At 39.8% G+C, this 22,363-nt stretch overlaps 2 protein-coding genes across 4 annotated transcripts in view; both read right to left on the bottom strand.

Annotated features, from left to right (window-relative positions):
* The window catches only part of LOC125408672 (ATP-binding cassette sub-family G member 3-like), a 38,335-nt gene extending 17,359 nt beyond the window's left edge, over positions 1 to 20,976 (bottom strand). For 2 of the 3 annotated variants that reach the window (XM_087908778.1, XM_087908780.1), the window contains exons 1-7: positions 20,820 to 20,976; positions 12,074 to 12,292; positions 10,388 to 10,447; positions 9,656 to 9,770; positions 8,961 to 9,113; positions 4,896 to 5,032; positions 1,004 to 1,155 (exon numbers count right to left, since the gene is read on the bottom strand). In XM_087908778.1, the coding sequence (XP_087764904.1) occupies positions 1,004 to 1,155; positions 4,896 to 5,032; positions 8,961 to 9,113; positions 9,656 to 9,770; positions 10,388 to 10,447; positions 12,074 to 12,273 (817 nt within the window). In that variant the 5' untranslated portion in view covers positions 12,274 to 12,292; positions 20,820 to 20,976. The remainder of the gene's footprint in view (positions 1 to 1,003; positions 1,156 to 4,895; positions 5,033 to 8,960; positions 9,114 to 9,655; positions 9,771 to 10,387; positions 10,448 to 12,073; positions 12,293 to 20,819) is intronic. The other variant, XM_087908779.1, reaches the window with a different exon arrangement.
* LOC125408675 (ATP-binding cassette sub-family G member 3-like) overlaps positions 1 to 22,363 on the bottom strand; it is a 238,081-nt gene that overhangs the window by 66,495 nt on the left and 149,223 nt on the right. The gene's annotated exons all lie outside the window — the stretch shown is intronic.

Here is a 22,363-nt window from a genome sequence, read left to right as displayed (position 1 = left end):
ACAAACCTAAGAAAGTTCTTTCAGAGAGAAAGAAGGGAGAGGGGAGACGGAATCTAAGGATTTCTTCCTCCTCTTGCCCCTCCTTCACTAACTTATACTTTCTTGTTATTATATACACTCATAATGTTTCAAAAATATCTTCTTCCCAATCTAATATATATACATGCAATATACATATATACACATTTATGAATATCTATTTGTGTTTATGTATATATTGTACATACAAAATAAACTCTTCGTATAAAGCAGTCATTTGAATTTGGCCTACATTTTTATTGGACTCAAAAAAATCACAATGCTTACACATTTTTAAATGACAAAGATGAATTAAAAACAAATAAAGAGTGATGGAAAATAAATATTTAAACTTATATTTGTAGCCAAAGAGCATCATTCTTAACTATACTCATATTTCTCAAAGATGAAACCGATGGCGTGAACCATTAGGACATATTTTATTATTCAAAATGACTCTGAAAAAGTCAGGAAGACAAAAACTTGAGTCCACGGAAGTCAGACATGAGCCACTACAGTCCCATGCATCGCCTAAAGTTGAAATGGATAAGTACTACTAAGTTAAGTAACCTCTTCACAGTTTCTGATAGTCAGGTCACACTAGGGAAAACTGAAAACCACCATCTGCTACATGAGCAAGAACATAATGATACTGGGCCTGTCCAAAGCTGCTCAAGTGATGGATAACAGGGCCTGAGCCCAACATGTTAATTAAGGGTCACCACAACTGGGAAGCAGAATTAGAGATTCAGTAAAAATCCTGTACACAGACATAATACAGGACAGGAAAAAGAAAGAGACCTGAACAACAAGTCTGTGCTGCACAACAAACAGAACCCTGTCACCAAATTAACCAAAGGTATTTAAAATGGAGAAGCCCACACACAGTAAGTTTGCATGAGGGCCAAGCAGCATTCCTGAGAACACCTGTTCTCTCCCCAGATCCCATGACTGAAGGAGCTCTTAAAGTAAAAGGTAGCCATACCTGAAGAACTGAAGTAACTCAAAGCCTCCTGCGCAGGCCCGTGAAACATGACTTTTCCTGAGGCCACTAAGGTGAGGCTGTCAAACAGTTTGAAGATGGAGTAGTGGGGCTGATTAATGGAGAAGATGATGGTCTGTCCCCTTTTAGACATCCTAGGTTAAAGAGGGAAAACCATAAGACACTGGATAGTGGAACCTTGAGATTTTCAAAAAATATTTTATTCCTGAAGTTATAATCTAAGTTTTTATTTAAAAGACTAAGACTTCAAATGTGTGGGATGTTAGTGGTTCAAGGTCCACTCGAGTGTTCCTGGCAAAGTTGATCCATGGATGGTCTTCTAGACACTGAATCAGAATATCTGGGAGTCAGTTCAGGGAAGCTGAATATGCTAGACTAATATCACTTGAAGTCATATCTCCTGTTAGGAGAGCCAATAACCAAACACAGTGTTTAAAACTTCTATGAAGTTGGTATGGTAGCATATCTGTAATACCCCAGCACTTGGAAGGATCCATTATTCAAGGTTCAACTAGGGTACATGAAACCCTGTCTCAAAAAGACAAACAGAAAGACTGAAAGAAAGAGAAGGATTAGGAGGGAGAGAAGAAGGGAATAAGAGAGGAAGGGATGAAGGAAGCAAGGAAGGGAAGGACAGATGGAGGGAGGAAAGGAGAGAAAGGGGATGGGGAGGGGGGAGAAACAAAAAGGAGAATGAGAAAGCTGTGAATTGCAGTGCACATCTTGAGCTCCAGCTTAGAAGGCAGAGGCGAGAAAGTGAGATCAGCCTGGGCTATGGAGTAAAGTGACAAACTGAAACCTCAAGACAAGTGTCTCATGAGCATATACTATAAGGTGTCACTGTGTCCTCATACAGTCGGCCATTTCTTTATTAAAAAAAAACTATTTATTTGTTTTACAGGATGTCTTACCTTGAGTGTATGACTGTTACCACATGTCCCTGCTGCCTGTAGATGGGGGAAGACTGCATTAGATTCCCCTAGAACTGCAGGTACAGATGGTTGTGAGCTGCCGTGTACATGCTGGGAAGGTTACCTGAGTCCTTTGGAAGATCACCCAATGCTCTTAACTTTTAATCCATCTCTTGAGCTCTTGTCAAGGAATTTAGTTTTAAGATTTCATTTTAAATATAGGAATCATTGTCAAAAGAAAGAATAAGATTGAAATATAGTGTATGAAATTCTTCAACTATAAATAAAAACATAAAAAACCTTTACAGTAGAAGGACTTCCACCAGCCAAAATGGTTAGATTTAATACTTAAAATAATGAAGAATAACATAATACAGGCCACTGTACAAACTAGGAACTGGTGAGAGACACCTTTCCACACAGAAGGCCATGTCAGCTTGTGCTTAAAACAAGAGCAGAAGTTACTGATTCTCACTACAACTGGGTGGTAGAGATGAGATCAGAAGCAGAATAATGATTTCACAGCCTATTGTTTCCCTGTCACACTATTAATAATCACAAAAGGGAAAATTATAATTTCATTTGATGTAACTCATCAATTACTAACATGAATAGATGATCAAGATCCAAACCAGGAGTGAGGTGGATCAGTGGGTAAAGGCACTTAATGCCAAGTCTAAAGAATTTAAATCCCAGAAACCACTTAATGGAAGGAGAAAGTCAAGTCCCTCAGGTTTTCCTCGGACCTCTTCATTGTATACACATATAGCTATAACACACACACACACACACACACTAAATAGTATGAATTTTATACAATATTCCTACCATGGAGGATGCACTTCCAGGAGAGTTGGGTACCAAGGGGAACAGTATATCAGGGCCTAAGTCTGCTCCCAGACATGGGAGAAATCACACTTATAATGACCCCTTGTCATGCCATAAGACACAAGAACAGGGAGAAACATTCCAATTTGAACATGAGCAAGAAGCTCATCTTAGAGAGTATAGAAAGTATCCTGAATCATACAGAAAAGGGAACAGACAGGGATGGTGTGACAGCCAAGGCTAAAAGATGTCAAGGCCCCAGTTGTTGACGTCCTCACTGGGAAGATACAATGAGGTAAGGATCGTGGTTCTTGGAGGTACAGTCAGAAGTACCTAGACTGATGGACCATGACGCCAGAACAAAACAAAGAACAAAGAGAAGGAAAAAAAGACAGACAGTGCAGTAATTTCAATAGCCAGGAGTCTAGGTCTTGGGAATGGGATAGTTCTCATATGTTTCTAAGGGTAATTCAGTCAGTTTGAAACTCTTATTACATCTTAAACCTGAAATTCCTAACCCTTACACTTTGTAATATAAACATTTCAGCTCTAGACTTATTTCATGATAGAAGGACATGTTACTTCTTTTATTTAGTTCTCCCCAGATTCAGGACCCAGATCTTGGGAATCACTCCCTCAGCCATCACATCCAGGGCCAATCCCTGAGCTAATTCTGTTTATTCTATCTTCAAAACACACCCAGAACACACCATTTGCTAGCAAAGAAGCCCCCACATCTCAGCCTCCTGCTGACATTTGACATGCCCATAGTGCACCTGCACAACCTTCTCCATGATGCATTGCTCAGAAGCTTTCCCACATCCCCTGCCATGGAAAACCTTAGACCTTGCAGTGGTCCAGGTAATCTATATAATCTACATCCAACCCAATCAATTCCCTCCATTCAGCTGTGAATGTGGAGGGATGAATTCTCTCCTTCCATTTGTTGAAGACTTCACAGCTAAGAACTTAAAATGTTGATATAACTTCATCCGACAATGGATGGCAATACAGACGGAGACCCACATTGGAGCACCAGAATGAGTCCCCAAAAGTCCAAATGAAGAGTAGAAGCAGGAAGAAAATGAAAAAGGAAATAAGGACTGCGAGGGATGCGATCACCTACTGATACAAGGGGACTGATCTAATGAGAGTTTACCAAGACCATTTGTCTGGGACTGAGCGAGCACGTGATCCAGCCAGATCCTCTGAATGAGGCCGGATTCTCTGAATATGGCTGGCCTGGAGTCTTTCTGAAAAGCCATTGACAATGACACTGGGACTTGCTTCCTCTGCATATACTGGATTTTTGGGATCCAGTCTGTTTGGATGCTCACCTTCCTGGACCTGGAGGGAGGGGGGAGGAGCTTGAACTACCCACAGGGTGGGAGACCCTGACTGCTCTTAGGGAGGGAGAGGGAGGAGGGGAGGGAGTGGGGGGAGTGGGAGGGTTTTGGGAGGAGGGGCGGAATTGGAGACTTTTGTATTTTAATATATTTTGAGAAGAAAAAAAAGAAAAAAAAAGGTAATTAAGTTTTAGTGAAATTACTGGTGTCCCTAAGGTAACTGGTGTCCATTAAAGAGATCAAGGCATAGGCACACAAAGAGGGAAGAGACACCATCCACAACTCGGTGACCCAGGCCTCAGCAGACACAGGCTATAGATATCTTAATATCTGGCTTTGAGGATCCAGAACTGTAAGAAATGTAACTTCTGTCAAGTCACCCAGTCTGTGGCATCTTTAGCAGTGCACTAGCAATCTTCCAACCCCTCGGTCCACTGGGTTCTAGTCAATGGGGTCTCTCTAATGCTCCAGACACACCAAACATGCTCTGCCTCAGAACAAATGCATTTGCCCTCCATACAACACTCTGCTCGGATCTCACCCACTCGTCTCTCTTGACACTGGCTTGAGTGCTATGGGGACAGGCTATTTAAAGCAGTCTCCACCTTCACCACAGCCATCTTCCCTATGCTCTTGTCTCATTGTTCTTGATGTTTATTCATTCTTAATTGAAGTTTCCCTCTAATAAACAAGGAATTCTCTTGCTTACTTCTGAATCTCGTGCTTCAAAAATGCACACATGTGATCAGGTATTAAGTTAATAAAACTCAATGTTCCTTCAGCACTTACCTTTTCAGGATCAAGATGACATCTGCTGTGGTTCTCAACTCTAAGCCAGTGGTGGGGTCATCCAAGAACAAAATGGGATGCTCGGTGACCAGCTCCATTGCTATACTGGTCCTTTTCCTGAGCTCTTTAGATCTAGGCTAAAGCAACAATGACCATCATCATAAACAAGGAACCAAGCCATTGTTATTTGGTGAATGAACCTCTTCCAGCAATAAAAGATATTGTTGTATCATTATCCTGAGAAGCAAAGCAATGGGTAAATTGGAAAAGAAGTTGCTTTTTCCTTTTGAAGTGACTAGAAAGATGCTCAGGTCAAACTGGACATGAAGCCAGGGCTAATGACCATTACTACTTGTCTTTTATCAAGTCACATATTCTAGGATAATGAGTCATCACACTCAAAGATTGGAACCAATGAAGAAGTTATAGGACAAGAAGAAGTATCTCTAGTAATTTAGTACTCATTTAATACCCTCCCAACACATACACATATATACACAACACAGGAAATCTACACGACACACACACACACATATACACAACACAGGCACTCTACACAACACACACACAATACACATATATATAAAACAAAACCACAAACACTCATACATATCCATATACACACATGTGTGTGTGCACACGTGTGCACGCACGCACGTGCGTGAGTACACACACACACACAATGCTTTTTATCAAAATCGCACATTATCTTATTAGGATCTTTTTAACTCCCTAAAGTCATTGTGAATTGACATTATTTACACTGTATGGCATCACAGAATTCATGATTGATCCTTGTAGGCAAATCCAAAAGATCATACAGTCTACAGGTACAGTGGCACAGAATTTGTACCAGTCAATGTCATTGCATAAGGTAAGAGGGAATATAGCACGGTTTAGGGAGACACAGAAATAGGGAGCAATTCTCTCCAAACATGATAACTAAAACCATGAAAGATGCTCCTGATAACATAGAACAAAGGATGTTTTGGGAATGTGGATAAGTGTGGTCAGGACCAGGCTGAGAATAAAAAGGAATTGTTCATTTGATAGCTAAAAATAGAGTTTATAAAGAAGAATATGCCCTTATTTTTATGATGAAAAGTAAGTAAGTACTCAGGAGTAAGTAAGGAAACACCTAATGTTCTGTTAAAATGCTGCAATGAGAAACAGCTTCAGCGAGTCTGCTGTTGTAAACACTCAAAAGCCAGGGGCCCTGGTATTAGCAAGGGTACTATTGTTCTGGATATATGGCAGTCAATCTTTTACCACAAATTCCCTATACATTTCTTAAATCAAAATCTTGTGAAAGGCTAAAGAGAAGTCTTAGCAAGGAAAAGCACTTGCCACTCAATCTGGAAGCCTGGGTTCAATCTCTGGAACTCACAATAAAGCTGTATCCAGTGGCAGGCATTTGTAATTCCACCAAGGTGTAATTTTAGTAAGATGGGAGGTGGATCAGGAGCGTCAGGTAATCACGTAGGGCATCAGCAGAACAAGACAGATGCTGCCTTACAAACAAGGTGGGAGGAAAGAATGGACCTGTGATAAAGGTGTCCTATGACCTCCATGTCTATGCTGTGGCATTCAGGTGGACACAAACACACACACATGTACAAACACATGCACCAGTGCAAACACACTCTTTATTGAAAGTTATCTTTAAAAATATTAAAGTTCTTATAATCAATTACATTTTATGACTTCAAGGAGTTAATAAATATCTTCATATGTTGTCCTTAAAAAAGTTAGCAACTTGTTTTAGGGCAATGGCTAATTATTGTTAAAAAAAACATTACAAAAAAGAACTTTATTGCAAATATAAAACTGTGTAATAAACATTTCAAAACACAAGAATAATCCGTCACTCAGGAAAAAAGAAAATGTGATTAATGTCAGCTTTTCTATTATCCTTCCCAACAAGGCAAACATCTCATAAATGACAGTGGAGAGGTATCATGGAAATTAATAGCCGGTATCCTCCTATTTCTCACTGCATTTAAGGAAGAGACACCATAAGAGTTTATCCATGAGATTTCTATTCTGGGGAGACCATTTTCATCATACCCTCAAATGTCTGCTCAGGAGACATCTCTATACAGTCTTCTCAATGAGTCACTGTCACTGTGAGAGGCAGAACAGTTTGGAGGACACAAGCGGAGCCAAACAACCCAAAGGTTGAGTAACTCTAGGCATGCAGTAAACTAAGTGATCAGGTTGATGAGGTTCTGTAATCAGTGTAATAATAAAAAAAATTTGGAGATTACAAATCGTTATAGACCTGACAGGACTGAGACTATCAAGATCTTGCTCATTTTGATAGTTTAGAATGAAATTGTTAAAGTAAGCATATATCCTTAAGTTTTGAAGATTAAAAATAAGTATTCAGAAATAAAGGCTTACATAATAGTCTTTAAAAATATGTTATCAAGAAACTAATCAGCTCTTTCATAGTCAGCTGTGAAGGTCATCACTTGTCTATTACCCCTCCTAATCCTGCACAAATCCTCACCAGGTCTGTTCTTTGTTGCTCTTGCCCATGGTTGTATATTTAAAACCTGACATAGGAGCTGGTAATGAATATTGATAGAATATAAGAAAGGAGAAAGTGAAGGGAAAAGAATATCCTAGGTTTCCATCTAGTTCTAGGATAAAATAAACACTCCTTGTTTAATATGAAAGGTTTTAAAAGTACGGTTGATCATTGTAGCGAAATCAAGGCAGGAAACTAAGCGAATGCAGCTGGTTACATCCAGCCAAAAGCACAGAGAGGATGATTGCACACATGCCTGTCAGTGTTCAACTCACTTTCTCCATTCTCATTCTCATGACACCCAGGACCCAAACCCAAAGAATGGCACTGCCTAAGTAGACTGGGTCTTTCTACATTGCTTAACTTAATCAAGACAATCACCTACAGAATTCCCACAAGCCAACTGACTACAGTTCCTCATTGGGACTCTCTTCTAGATGATTCCAGGTGATTCCAGACTGTGTCAAGGTGACAGTTAAAACTGACCACCACAGACAGGATGAGAGAAAAACACAAAAAGAAAGACTACAGAAGATAGCAAACACTACACAAGTGAGAAGTAAAAGCTAAACAGAACAAGGACAACCCTGGAGGGAAATAAATACAGAGTGAACACAGAGTCAGAGTTCTCCATCACACGTCCTGTGTCAGTGCAGAAGCACATTCTGAAACAACAAGGGGCAAGTCCTTTAGGGGAAGAGACAATAAACACAAGAAAGCACTTGTCAAATTCTCTAAAGAGTCAAGAGTTTAAGGATGAGGGAAGAGGAGGCTCATGCAAGGAGCACTTGGAAATGGCCATGTGAGAGACACTTTTCCCCACTGGATCACACTCTATTACCAGGTTTAAGCATTGTTAAAGAGGCTTCTCAGCTTAATTTTCACTTTACATCATATAGACTGTAGGGCCCTGTCTTCCCTGTTCCTCGAGGCCAAAACACAGGATGCAAGAAATGTTTACGCTAACTTGCTTAGCTTCCCCTTCTCGATTCTGCCAGCTGGAGGGAATTAGTTCAGAGCCTTGTTTCTATCATTGCTATGATAATTTCACCTGCTAAGGAGGGTCCTCACAGGCACCCTAAATCTCCTCCCATCTGACTGTCAGGGTTCCCAGCTCTATACCCCCTACATGGAAGCTCCGGCCACTGGCGTCAGGCGACCAACACTATGATCTCACTCCCAGGTGGGAGGGGGCTCTCGTCCTTTTGCCCCCAAGTATATAAACCAGACATGTGCTAAATAAAGTTGACATTTACCCTTTGGGCAAATGATCCTGGTCTCTATGTATGTCTGTTTTCAACTCCTAGGATATTGATCCAGTCTCGCGGTTCGATATGGGAGGCATGCCCCATATCGGAGAGTAGGGTTTCGCAGATTTGAGTGGGACATAGACAGTCAGATACTCATTAATACAGAGAGGAGCCACCTTGACCTCACAGCTTATAGGAAACTGGCGATGGGACGATATGTTATCAACACCAGGATGTTTTACTTTTGACTCTGAGTTTTTCAAGATTTTTTCTTCACATTACCTTTACATTTGACTCTTTATCCAGATGCAGAAGTTCAAGGACATAATTAATTCTCCTTCTTTTTTCATCTCTTGTCATAGTCATTGGCAGTCGAAGAGCAGCTGAGAATTCTATGTTGTCTCTCACAGTTACCGTGCGCATCACCACGTCATTCTTCAGGTTAAATAGTATTTCAATTAAATACAGTTATCAGTGAAACAATCATTCTAACAAATGTAACTTTATCCTCTTATAAAACAAATACAATATTATACTCTACTGAAAATATTATTTCAATATTATTAATTTCAAGTAGAGAACCTGAAGCAATCATTTCACCCTCTTCCATTTGCCTTCCATGTATAGCAGAAGGATTTTGGTGACTGCAACTTGCAATTATTTGCAGAAGGCATCTTCTAAGCAGTGGAGAGAGATGAAGGAAGGGTAAAATAGGACAACTGTAGCCTCTGTAGAATTAAATCAGAGCTGCAAATTGGTAGTACTGTGCCACAGATGTCATACTTCAATCTCTCCATGTCTTCCTACATAAATAATGTCAGCCTCAGGCTAATGAGTCATTGTGAAAAGCTGGTGTAGAGAAAGTCCGGCCTATAAATGTGTCATCTAATGTGCTAGAAATGCACAAATCTTTAAGCTGAGCATCTAACCATACAGAACCAGGGGAAACCTAAAATTACAAACCCAGCAGCACTTACTTGTGGCACATAACCAGAAGTACATGTGAAATTAGCAGGTCGAGGTTCTCCATTTATCAGAATATCTCCCGATAATCCACGTGGATCTTTCCTTGCAGCTAAGACATCTAATAACCTACAAGGGTTACATATGTTGTGAAGTTTACTTCCTCCCTTCAGTAACAGCTATCAGCTTTCAGATGCTCAGAATGAAAAGTCTGCATATCAAAAGGCAGAAGTCTCTCTCTCTCTCTCTCTCTCTCTCTTACACACACACACACACACACACACACACACACACACACACACTCTTCACTGTTCAGTATATGCTCTGATACAGCCCAGAATTATGAATGCAAGACAAGATCCATATGGCCACCCCTTTCTTCTATTTGATCTTAGGGACGCAAACTGGTAATGTGCTGCCGTATTTTAAGAATTAGGCCTGGTGACGAAATCTTTGTTTCTTCTTTCTATTTCTAGTATTATTTTCACCATATCAAATAATATGACCCAACACCATATGCCAATCACTCTATCATTTCCTACCAGTAAAGTAACCTAGTAAGATTTCTAGTCTTGGTTTAAAGTTAGAATCCATCCCCCTGCACGTTATCCCCACACGTGGGACCAGACTCACACGTACACACTCACAGATACACTCACACAGTTCTCAAATAGCTCTTTTAGAAGTGATTTTTACAGCACAGAAAATGGATGAAAATTTCTTGCATATGCTTTCCTTATACTCACAAAGATCTGCACCCTTCTTGAGGTCCAATAATTGCATTGAGGCCAGGTTTCATGATTCCACTATAAACACAGAATCATACTGGTTGATACTTCTATTTTAGAGAAACTTATATTAGCTTTCTTTAGAATAGAAACATATATATTTATATATATTTATAATTTCAATAAATTCTATTGAAATTGTATTAGAAAATAAGCACAAACTCATGGGAAAAAATTTAAATATGAATAGATGTCTATTGTTTACAAACATATGTTGAATTTTAATTGAAACTCATCAGAAAAATGCTTCAGATATCACAAAACCTCTGTTGTTTATTGTTTAAAGATTTATCTTTTTCAAACATGGTGCATCTGCAGGTTCTCAGAAGTACCCCGTTACACATATGGACTTAATGTGTCAAGTGTATGAGAGCTTCTTGCTAATGTTTGATGAGCAGTGTCTTCATATAGCCCTGCTTGCTGCCTCACAAACGTCGTCACAAGAAACCAGTGATTCCTAGACTATCAGTAGCAGTGTCATTACTATTAAAATTGAATCAAACCAAAATCAATACATCTTAAGGAGAAATTCAAAGACTAGAAAGAAGCATTCAGAGGACAGGAGAGTGTTGCCAAATTTAACACTGAAAACCAAACAAAACAATCTTAATAAACATAGAAAAGCTAAATACACATCTCCAAATTGATGATTTCCTTCCCTGATAAAGAGATTAGAATATGCTCAGTAAAAATTGGGAGCCATCCCTCAAGTAGAGGACATTATTTATTGAAGTTTAGATACAGCACAAACACAAATTATGTCCCAAAAACTGATTGATTGATTGATTGACTCAGAGTAGTGAACATTCAGAATGAAAAAGGCATATTCTTAGATTATTCTAAAAATCTAGCTACATTCGCGTTTGTTATTTCGTATACAGACAACGTGTCAATCCTTTGTCCTATCCATTCCCCTCTTAGTGAATAAAAAGGACAAATTTCTAGATGGAGGAGCAGACATGACCAATGTCCAAAAACAGAGGTGATGGTTGGGAAGAAGAAGGAGTCTGTGCAGACTGCATGGGGAAAATCTTGGTATTTGTGCTCTGTACTCAGAATCTGGTTGTAAACATGCTTTCTCTACGTCATGGAACAATGTGTAGAATGTTGGTTTTAGCTCTTAATGAATTTTGAGCAAATATTTGAGGACCTGGACTTTCTGCTGTTGGGAATTCCTCATTGCTTCCATCTCGTCACTGGTAACTGACCCAGTCAGCCTGGTCTAAACGCTCAGTTCAGTTTTGGTAGCAGATGTGTGTATACATGTCTGCACCATTCCTTAATATTTTCAAATTTGTAGAATTTAAATTTGCAATATTCCTCATATCCCTTGATTTTAACAGGACTTGCAGACGGCTGGCCTGATACACACTGCAGTGAAGAATGAGGGACTCAGTCGGCACCACAGTAAAAGCTGAAGACCAGTGCTCAGGGCTGTTCTCTCATGCATTGTACCATGGTGTGTCATCCATCCATACATCTGCACATGTCAACACACACACATACACACTTAAACACATATATAAACATATATATATACATATATATAAGCCAACACACATAAACACACAGCTTATAGATAATAGAGACATTCTGTGTTTTGAAAAGTTGTTCAATGCTGTGGCTTCTGCCTCATGCACATACCTGATATTTGATAGTCTTTCTACCACATGTGGTTTTTTACAAAATGGAAAGCCATGCTGCACTGTTTCTTGGTAGCTGATATTATGAAAACTTAACACAGCCTCTTCAGTCAATGTGTGTGGGTCATTGGAATTTCCTGGAAGGTCACTGGAATTTCCTCCTGTCACTGAGACTGCAACAGAGTCATTATTGGAAGACATCTCCAGAGGTTCTTCCTTCCTGTAGAAGGAACAGTAATATTAAGTTGATGGTACATAAAACAACATTATTAAACAGAGCAGCACACTTAAGGACTGTTTAAACTGTGCAGTCATAGACAGATTCCTCACTGATGAGCCATCCATATGAAAGTAAGGACCCAATGAGAAGCAGAATTAACTGAGGACATAGACTCCCTGTAGATACCAAATTCCTAAGAAACAAAAGAGCCCTAAGGAGCAGAGTATAAATATAATCAAAAATTATAAAGAAAGAAAGGAACAGATAAAGGGGTATATTTGTCTTACTTCAAAAGCATATTGGGATATTATGTTAGCTCAGAGGTAAAATACACGAGCACATGTCTAGAGGGAGAGCACATGCACAGGTGTGTAGAAATATGGATTGTGGAAGACAGAGTCACATAGCAAATACATATGGAGAGAGAGAGAGCTGTTCTGTAACACGGTGACCAAAATATACAGTTGGTTCAAGACATTGTCAGTTCAAGATACAAAGATGGTTCACAGAACAGATTTCTTCAAAGCACAGAACTGACTCCAAATACAAGTGGGAGTTCAAGTGGGACACTTTAGTTTAGGCTGATCATGTGAGCAGAAGTCCTGGGAACAGAGTTGAGCGTTTGTTGCCTTGTATCTGGTGATGCATCTATGGGGTGGGCTGATGCTGGCTCAGTGACTATGAGCCAAGTGAGGGCATTACAGCGCTCATTGCTCTGGTGTTTTGAACAAGCACACAAGCTTGGTTTCTCAGAGAAGGTCTTCAAACATCCGTGGGTCTAGGTGTTCCTGACTTGATGTGTTTATAGTAAGGAAAAATTTACTTATATTAATAAGTTCTTTATCAATCTATATCTTACTGTCTGTGCTGGGCACTTGCACGGATAAGGTACAAAGTTGTTTTACATCAGCATTTGTTTTCAAAATGAAGCAAACCACTGCTGTATAAATGGAGTCACTCAGAGTAAGGCACACTCTGAAAACCCCTGTCCTATGTAATACACTCGAACACAGATGGGCACAGCCCGAGCTCTCCACACCCCGTCTCTCACAGTGCTAGAACCAGGAGCTTCTGTTCTCTGAGTCTGAGCTGCAGTGGGACCCAAAATCATCTAGCACGTGTCATGGTGCCCTGGGATGCCCTGGAGGGTAGGCAGCCATGAGGGACAGTAGTGCAGGAGGGAGTGACTGAGACACACTCCTAGCTCAGGATGTGGAGGCATGAGGTCAGGCAGCCCTGCCTCCTGTAACCGGGAATGACATGGCTCCACTGGATGACTGTTGAGCCCGAGAGTTCTGAGCAGGTGCCTGGCAGATTCTTTGGTTTCTGAAACTGACTCATGGTGCAATTTGTGTGCAGCAGACAGGGGTTGAGAACTGTGAACCTGAGTAAAATGATCACTCAATTCCCACAGCTTTTTCCTTGTTGAATAGTGCTTTGCTGTTGGATAGGATCTGAAAATGCTCATCGCCCAGGACCTCTCTCCACTGCAGACCTCTGAGCTCTGTTTGCCATCCCACTTCCCCCAAAACATCCAGGAGACACTGCTTTGTTTAGACAAACCTACAAACAGAAGGACCTACCTGAACTACTGGCCACAAAGACCTCTGGAGCTAGCCGTGGAGAGGATTATACAGAGACGGGAGGTCTTTCACATGAATGATGCTCTGTTACTTAAAACACCTGTGTACTGTACACAACACCAACCTGGAAGGTAGCACAGAGAGCGACAATACACACCAACTACAACCCTGATGCCCCCAGGCCTGGGCAATTATATGAGAGCGTCAAGAGAAAGGTTCTTCCAAGTCTCTGGCTTCCAGACACTAAAGCAATGTGTGTAATTTTCATATAACACAATGTTTTTATTATTTTGAAGATTTAAAAAGCTCTTAATCCTTAAAAAATATCCCTGTGTCTTGTTTTCTTTATCTTCCCATTATTGACTATGAGGCAGCATCCACTTAGATGGTTCAGGTTTGCCACAAATTTGCAATCCTCCTGCCTCACCTTCCATGGGTCAGGATCATAGGCCTGCAGTTTATCTATTTTATTTACACTTTTTAAACTTTATAACTACATTGTTTCTAATCTCTTATTCTTTTCCACTTACTCTCCTTTTATTTTTTATATCATTTCCTGCTACAATCCTTTATTCAATTATTTTCATGATTGTTTTTACCTTTATTAGTTGTTAACTTCATGTTATATTAGAAATTAGCTTTGCACATTACCTTCATTCTGCCCATTCCAGTAACTCTGGGGAATATGACTCCAGTGCTGTTGTTACTGAGGTCTCTTTTCTCCAACCTGACCAGTGCTGAGAATTAAGCTCTGGGCAGATGAATGCTCACTGTACACGTCCTCACATCAATGTGTAAAACATACTCACTCCCACAGATGCACCAACCACAACAAGGTCAAACCACTTCCTCAAAATATCTTAAAGTGTCAGAAACTGAATCTGAACATACTTAATTAGGTAGTGTTATTCCTTTGCGGTGACTTTAAGAACTAACCACGCCCTCTCCCAACGACTTCTGAAGTCCTCCCTGCCATCTTAACTCTCTCTGTCTCCCCTCCCCACCCTGTCTATGGTGTGTACACATGTGTCTGTCTCTCCCTATGTTTCTCTTTACGTCTCTCTGATTTCCTCTTTTTAAGTAATAAATATCTCCCTCTCCTCTAAATAATAAATGTTTAGCTTTATGTATAGCCTTATGTCCATTTACTCTGCCGTCCACCGCATCCAGCCGCCTGACTCTGCCGCTCTCCCGGGGACCCTGCACTGCTCTGGCGGCGGCCTCTGCCTGGCTCGCAGGCTGCCTGGGGCATCCCATCATCATATTCTTTGTAAAGAACAATAGGTAGAGCACTGAAAAGTTGTTCAGGAGGTTAACTTGAAAAGGATTACAACTTCAAAAATACAAACAACTGAAAGAAATAAGCCAAAATATATAGGATATGAATAATAAATAAAGAGAGAATTTTTATGTAAATTTTGAAAAAGTTTGCTGATAAAATTTTTAAAATTAAAGAGTAATAATCACCAATAGATTAAATTACCTGGAAAATAAAAATATCAGGGTTTCAAGACAATGTTATTGAATTATTGCATTCACAGAGGAGTAAAGAAAACCTTATGATGACCTTCAAGACAAGACAGACAGAAAAAAACAGAAACATTTTATTAGTACAGAATGCTGAAATAGAGACAAAAGACAGAAAACATATTCACTGAAGTAATATCTTAAAATACCCTGTATCTATTAAAAAATAAGTATGTCCAGGTACAGAGGTAATTTAAACCACCATATAGATTCGGCCAGAAAATATTCTTGTCATATCACACTCTTAGTAAAATTCAGAGAGTGAAGAACGAGAAAAGAATGCTGGAAGGGACTACAGAGACGAGCCAAGGTACTAACATGGACCTGATTGGAAAACCATCAGAACAGCCCCAAGTTCCTTGACAGAAAGGATTAAGGTCAGAGGGTACAACTATGTATTTTGAGCCCTCAAAGAAGAGAACTGGCAGACAATGTGACTACACACAAATTTGTCCTTTATAAAGACCTTCAAGATGGACACAGCTAAAGTAATGCATGGCCACAGAGGGAGCAGTGAAGAAGACACTCACAGGAAAATAAAATCCTAAAGGAAGAAGACAGAAAGTTAGGATCACAAGAGCTCAGGAGAAAATAACTCCAATAGTTCTAAGGAATAGTAACTCAGGAAGTGTACTGGTTAACTGTTTGTCAACTTGACACACGCTGGAGTCATGTGGGAAGAAGAATCCTCAGTTGAGGAATTGCCTCCACCAGATTGGCAAGTCTGTGGGGCCTTTTCTTGATTGATGGTTGATGTGGGAGGACCTGAACCACTTTGGGGTCCTAGGATGGTTAAGAAAGCAGGCTGAGCAAGCCATGAGAGCAATGTTCCTCCATGGTCTCCGATTCAGTTCCTGACCAAGTTAATGCCTTTACTTTTTGTTGATGACTGTGTCGTGGAAGTGTAAACCAGATAAACATTTTCCTCCCCGGTGAAGAGAAGCCCACCAAGTTACAGGAATTCACTCAGTCCAAACATTTTATCACTAACCTAAGTATAAACAGCTTCAATTCTAGAGTAAAAGATGCAACTGACAGACTGAATAGAAGAGCAGAAACAATGACCAATTGTTGCAGAAGGAAATTCAACTGGCGGGCAATGCATATGAAGAATGGAAGTGAAAGGACTGAAAACGCCATTTTATACAGACAGACTGGAAAACTGTCCTCCTGCCTGACAGAGGAGATATCCAGCCAAAGTTAACAAAAATAAAGATAACTACATATTAATAATTGGAGCACTCCACCAGAAATGACTATAAATGTAATGAAAAATTACTGTAGCAAATTTCATAAAACAAACCCTACTAGACTCGTATAGATGGGCCAAAAAGTGGTGGGTGACTTTGGGTTTTTATTTGTTGTTTAATGTTCTTTAATATTATAATTTTGTTGATGAAAGTCTTATCTGTGGATGAAAGTTTGCTGTTCTGTGCTATAAGCACTGACACTTTCTCTTCACTGTGTGAGGAAAACTCGGGACTCAGCCTCTGAGCCAGGGACCTTGGTCTAGACTTTGATTTCAAAGGTAGAGTAAAGTGTGTGTGTGTGTGTGTGTGTGTGTGTGTGTGTGTGTGAGAGAGAGAGAGAGAGAGAGAGAGAGAGAGACTGTGTATCTTATGTGAGAATGTGTGTATGAGTTGTGTGTCTGTGTGTTTATGTCTGTGTATATCTATGTGTATGTGTCCATTTGGGACTGTGTGTGTCTGTGTGAATGTGTGTATCTGTGAATGTATGTATTGTTGTATGAGTGTGTCTATCTATGAGTATCTGTGTGTGTGTGTGTGTGTGTGTATTATGTACTTTGCTGTTTCACTCTCATTCCTTTTTGTTCTTATCTAGTTAAGCAAGAGTGATTGTCTCTAGTGTAGTTATTTCAATGATGGGTGCTGCAGTATTGGAATTTATTTCTCTTGAAGTTTATTTTATTGTTTTATATGTATAAGTGTTTGTCTGCATATATGTCTGCATATCAGTTGCATGCCTGGCACATGTGAAGGCTATAAAAGGGTAACAGGTCCCCAGGAACCAGAGCTTCAACAGTTGTGAACTGCCATGTGCATGCTGGGACTTGAATCTTGTTTCTCAAGAAATGAAGCCAGTGCGCTAAAGGGACTCTCCAACTCCCAGAGTTTATTTCTTCTTGTTAGGAAAGTACATATTCTGTAATCTGTGGTTTTGGAAAATAACACTTAATAAATTTAGAAGGCATGAAGTTGCTTATGAAATTACTCTGACTGTCTTATGATAGCTGAGTGATGAAATATCTACATTTTGATCTGAACCCTAGTGTGGAAATTGCAGCTACCCATGCAATGTGTGTACTATTTTGAGTTGTTCAGCACATATGACACTGCTTGAGTAAGGCCTCCTTCAGTGAGAGAAAACTTCTGGAAGCTTAGGGGACCCTGCATACCCCAGGTCCTGATACCTGTCTGAGTGGCTGCTAAAATGAACAAAGCTTCCCACACTCCCACGCTTCTGGTCTAATTAGGAAGACCAAGGCTTTCAGGACAAGGACTCTAACCCTGGGTCCTGTGATGCAGCACAAGCTTGCTGCTCCCTAGAAGGGAGTGGTTGCTGTGAAAGCTTCCTGGCTCCTTTCTCCTGTGTGGGCCTTAGTAGCTCCCACCCCAACAGTTTTGCCATTAAATTTTCTATGATTTTTAGATTCTCACAGTTAAGAGGAACATACTCCAATTCCAGTGATATCTATTTTGATATTTTTCTAAACTTTAAGATTTGATACCTCAGCATTTTATTAAGAAATGTGCTTATAGATAATGTTAGTCTTTAAACTTTACCAACTATTGCTTTGCTGACTTATCTTTTTGTTGTTGTTTATTTTTGAAACTGTATTTTAATTACAACATTTCTCCTTCCCCTTTCTCCCTCCAAACCTGCTTCAGTCTACAGTCATGACCCAGATGCAGAGGACACAAGATGTGACTGCCTCTCTGAAAGAGGTACAAAGCCACATAGCTAACACGGACAAGATTTGTGAGCTAATATAAGTTAGAAGAGTTAATAAGAAGCCTGAGATTAAATAAGCAGAGTATATTATGGAAATATGCTTGCACACCTCTGGATATTCCCAGAGCCACATGATTGTGCACTGGAAGTCGGTGATATTGTGATTCTAATTATACTATAAGAAAGCCATTCCTAAATAGAAAAAAATGTGAAGCTAAAGTCATCTAGACTATTAATTTTTTTACATCTTGAAGTGAGCTGGGCAGTAATCTTCATGGAAAAGAAATTTTAATTTTCTTTTTACCAGTATCACATGTATGTGTGTGTGTGTGTGTGTGTGTGTGTGTGTGAGAGAGAGAGAGAGAGAGAGAGCGAGCGTGTGTGTGTGAGCATGTGTGTGAGAGTGTTTTGACGTGTCTATGAATATGTGTATGTGCATATGTGTATGTGTGCATGCGCGTGTACAAAGTAGATGCTCCAGTTCTTTCATTTTCATCATCCATTTTATTCCTAATTACTTTCCTCAAGCTGCTGGCTCTGAGACTTCATACTTCATACAATTATGAAATACAACCAAACATAAATCAAAAATAGTCAACTAAAGTGTCTGGGGTGTCAGGGAAACTGCCCTGAACTGATCATACACACTGGTCAACTTCAAAAGATATGCAATGTGGCTCTAAGGTAAATATTTTCCAAATACTTAAAGAACATGAATTCACATAACCCATAGAAAACCTAGGCTTATCTTTAAGTAAGACCTGTTCGTCAAGGTGTCTGTAACAGGGTATGGGAAATGACAGCTAAAGTTTACCTTAGCAGAGGCACTGCTCTGGCATTATGGGATGGTTCTAAGCATAGTCTTCCTTTGAGTCTCCTCATCATTCCAAATTAACACACACAAGAGATGTTCACTCAAAAGCAAAGGCCAGGGAAAGCTTTTCTGAAAAGTCATTATGATTCCCCTTCTTGTTCCTGAGTTGTGAGGATGATTGACCCCTTCTTGCTATGATCTCAGTAATGCAACTTAAGGGGCTGGAAAGATTGCTCAGCGATTAAGAGCACACACTGCTTCTGCAGGGGACCTGGTTACACTCCCAGCCTTACATAGGGGCCTTCCATCTGTCTGGAACTGAAGAGTTCCAAGGATCCAGTGGCCTCTCTGGCCTCCAGGGGCACCAGGTATTCAAGCAGTGCACTTACATACATGCAAACAAAACACTCATGCATATCAAATAAAACTGAATAAATCACTTAAAATGTAACTCAATTCAGTTTTGAGGGCCCCTAAATGTATTTATGTTCACTTTGATGTTTTTTCTCACAAAAATTCTCCATTCTAGCTTGTATTTTATTTCTAAGAAAGTCAGGCAGCCAGAGAAAGGCACTGACAAATTCTTGTAGTAATGCTTCCAGTAACCAGGCCTTAGTTTCAGTTTACTGGAACTGGTAGGATCTGAGTAAGCAGTTATCAGGGAAAACCACAACTCAGGGTCTAACTTATCAGCAGGTGCCCCACCACCTTTGGCTAGCTAAAGATAGCTTCCCCACCCTGATGCTGGAAAGTCACGAGAGCCACTTAACAATGCTTTAAACTTCTTGTTTAAACCCACCTATCGGCCCCCAGATTAATCTCTCCTCCAGGGAACTCTCCTGACCTCGCTTAAAAAGAAGCCTTTGTTAAATGGACAAAGCCCAAGATGTTGGTCATTTTTCTTCTTTCTGATGCTAACATTTTCATTATCATATTAATCCCCCCTTCAAATGCTTCACAGATGGTTAGCCACAGTTAAGTGGAAAAATAGGTTCTGCATGGGTGTGTGAATTAATATACTTTGATCAAAGAGAATGCACTGATGGAGAGAGGAGTATGTTAATACTGTAGGAAGGGCTCTTCTATGCAAACACAGGCCTGGACACAGGTACTTAATAAATATGTGTTACTATTAAACTTTCTGCCTTCCTAAACTGGACCAGCAATTACATTTCTAGTATTACATAGGAAAATAAAAGAAGACAGCATTATAGATGCATAATCCACTGGCAGATTTATAGTCTAGTTGTTTTGGCTTTTAATTTTTCCATCTGTTCAAACTTCTTCAGCACTTTCTGAGTAAGAGTTGTAAGGAGTTGATGAATATCTGTATAGCAAGCTAAAGATTTTAGACAAATTTTAAACCATGAGATAAATAGAAAGAATAAATTGCTCAGGTCCCGTACAATGCCAGTGTTAACAAATTTCTTTTGGAGTTGATAACACTTTTACCTACCCGACATCATCAACCTTATTCACCTTCACACATTTGGAGAGGTCAGAGGTTGTATATCTTTATACCTCCATGAACACCACACCCTCTACAGACAAGTGACATGACCAAGACTTTGCATTTAATACTTGGAAATGAGTTGCAAAGAAGTTTCCAGTCCTGTTTGCCCACACTCACCAGGGTCAGATGCAGGGGCCCAGGCTGCTTGCACACAGGATGGGAAAAGAGTTGCTGCTCTGGCCTGAGGCTCTGGCTTCTGCCCCACTTGTCATGGAGCCTCTGCATCCAGAACACCTCTGCTGCCCTCCTTCAAGGGTGGAGACCTATGTGCCTTGCAAAGATAGGAAAGGAAGGAGCTGGTCAGGATGCCATGGGGTGGGGAAAGCAGGGTGTGGTTGGCATGCCATAGTTTCATGGCACTTTTTAGCCCTGAGGATGGGGTGGTCCAGCTCAGAGCAAGCTTCCAGAGAGCTGGGCAGACTGCACTGTGCCCTATGTCAGGCCAACATCTGTTCTGGAGGATGAGAAACCAGGATCCAGAGCCCCAGAAGAGAGAAAATGAAAGTAATGTTTCTGTGGAGAGGGGTGAACAAATGGGGGGGGTAACAAACAGGCTTTGAAGATATGCTTAACATAGGAAAGACAAACATGGGGTTCAGGACAGCTGAGGATATGACTTGTTAAAAACTGAGGTAGTTAATATAAATTGATTAACAACTTTATTTTATTTCTGAAGAGACTAATTGAGAAATAATTCATGGTTCACAATTGTAATCCCTATAACTGAGAGGTTGAGACAGAAGGTTTTGAAGCTTGGATGTCTGGGTTAAATATCTAACAGTATCACTTAAGATCAAGTAGAAAAATTGGAAAACTTAAAGGAAATGGACAACATTCTGGATAAATACCACTTACTAAAATTAAATCAAGACCAGATAAGAAAATTAAGCAGACCTATAACTGCTGAAGAAATAGAAGCAGTCATCAAAAGTCCTCCAATCAAAAAAAACCCAGGACCAGATGACTTCAGCTTAGAATTCTACAAGATTTTCAAAGAAAAACTAATACCAATACTCCTCAAATTGTTTCATACAATAGAAACAGAAAGAACTTTGCCAAACTCTTTTTATAAGGCTACAGTTACCCTGAAACCCAAACCATGGAAAGACATTACTAAGAAAGAGAATTACAGACCAATCTCACTCATGAATATTGATGAAAAATGTTAAATAAAATATTGGCAAATCGAATCCAAGAACACATCAGAACCATCATCCACCATGATCAAATTGTCTACATCTCAGAGATGCAGGGATGATTCAACAAACAAAAATCTGTAAATGCAATCCTTTATATAAACAAAATGTAAAATAAAAACCACATGATCATCTCATTATATGATGAAAAAGCTTTTTAACAAAATACAACATCTCCTCATAAAAAGGACTTAGAGAGAGCAGGGATAAAAGGAACATACCTAAACATAATAAAGGCAATATACAGCAAACCAATGGACAACATTGAACTAAAAGGAGAGAAACTCACAACAATCCCACTGAAATAAGAAACAAGACAAGGTTGTGCACTCTATATCTATTCAATATAGTTCTTGAGGTATTAGCTAGAGCAACAAGACAACAAAAGGTCTGTTTTACAAACCAGAAAACAAGAAGTCAAACTCTCATTATTTGCTGATGATATGATTGTTTACATAAGCAACC

This window comes from Myodes glareolus, chromosome 8 (assembly GCF_982192425.1).
Source record: "Myodes glareolus chromosome 8, mMyoGla1.1, whole genome shotgun sequence".
NCBI lineage: Eukaryota > Metazoa > Chordata > Mammalia > Rodentia > Cricetidae > Myodes > Myodes glareolus.
This window is presented reverse-complemented; position numbering and strand designations above follow the sequence as displayed.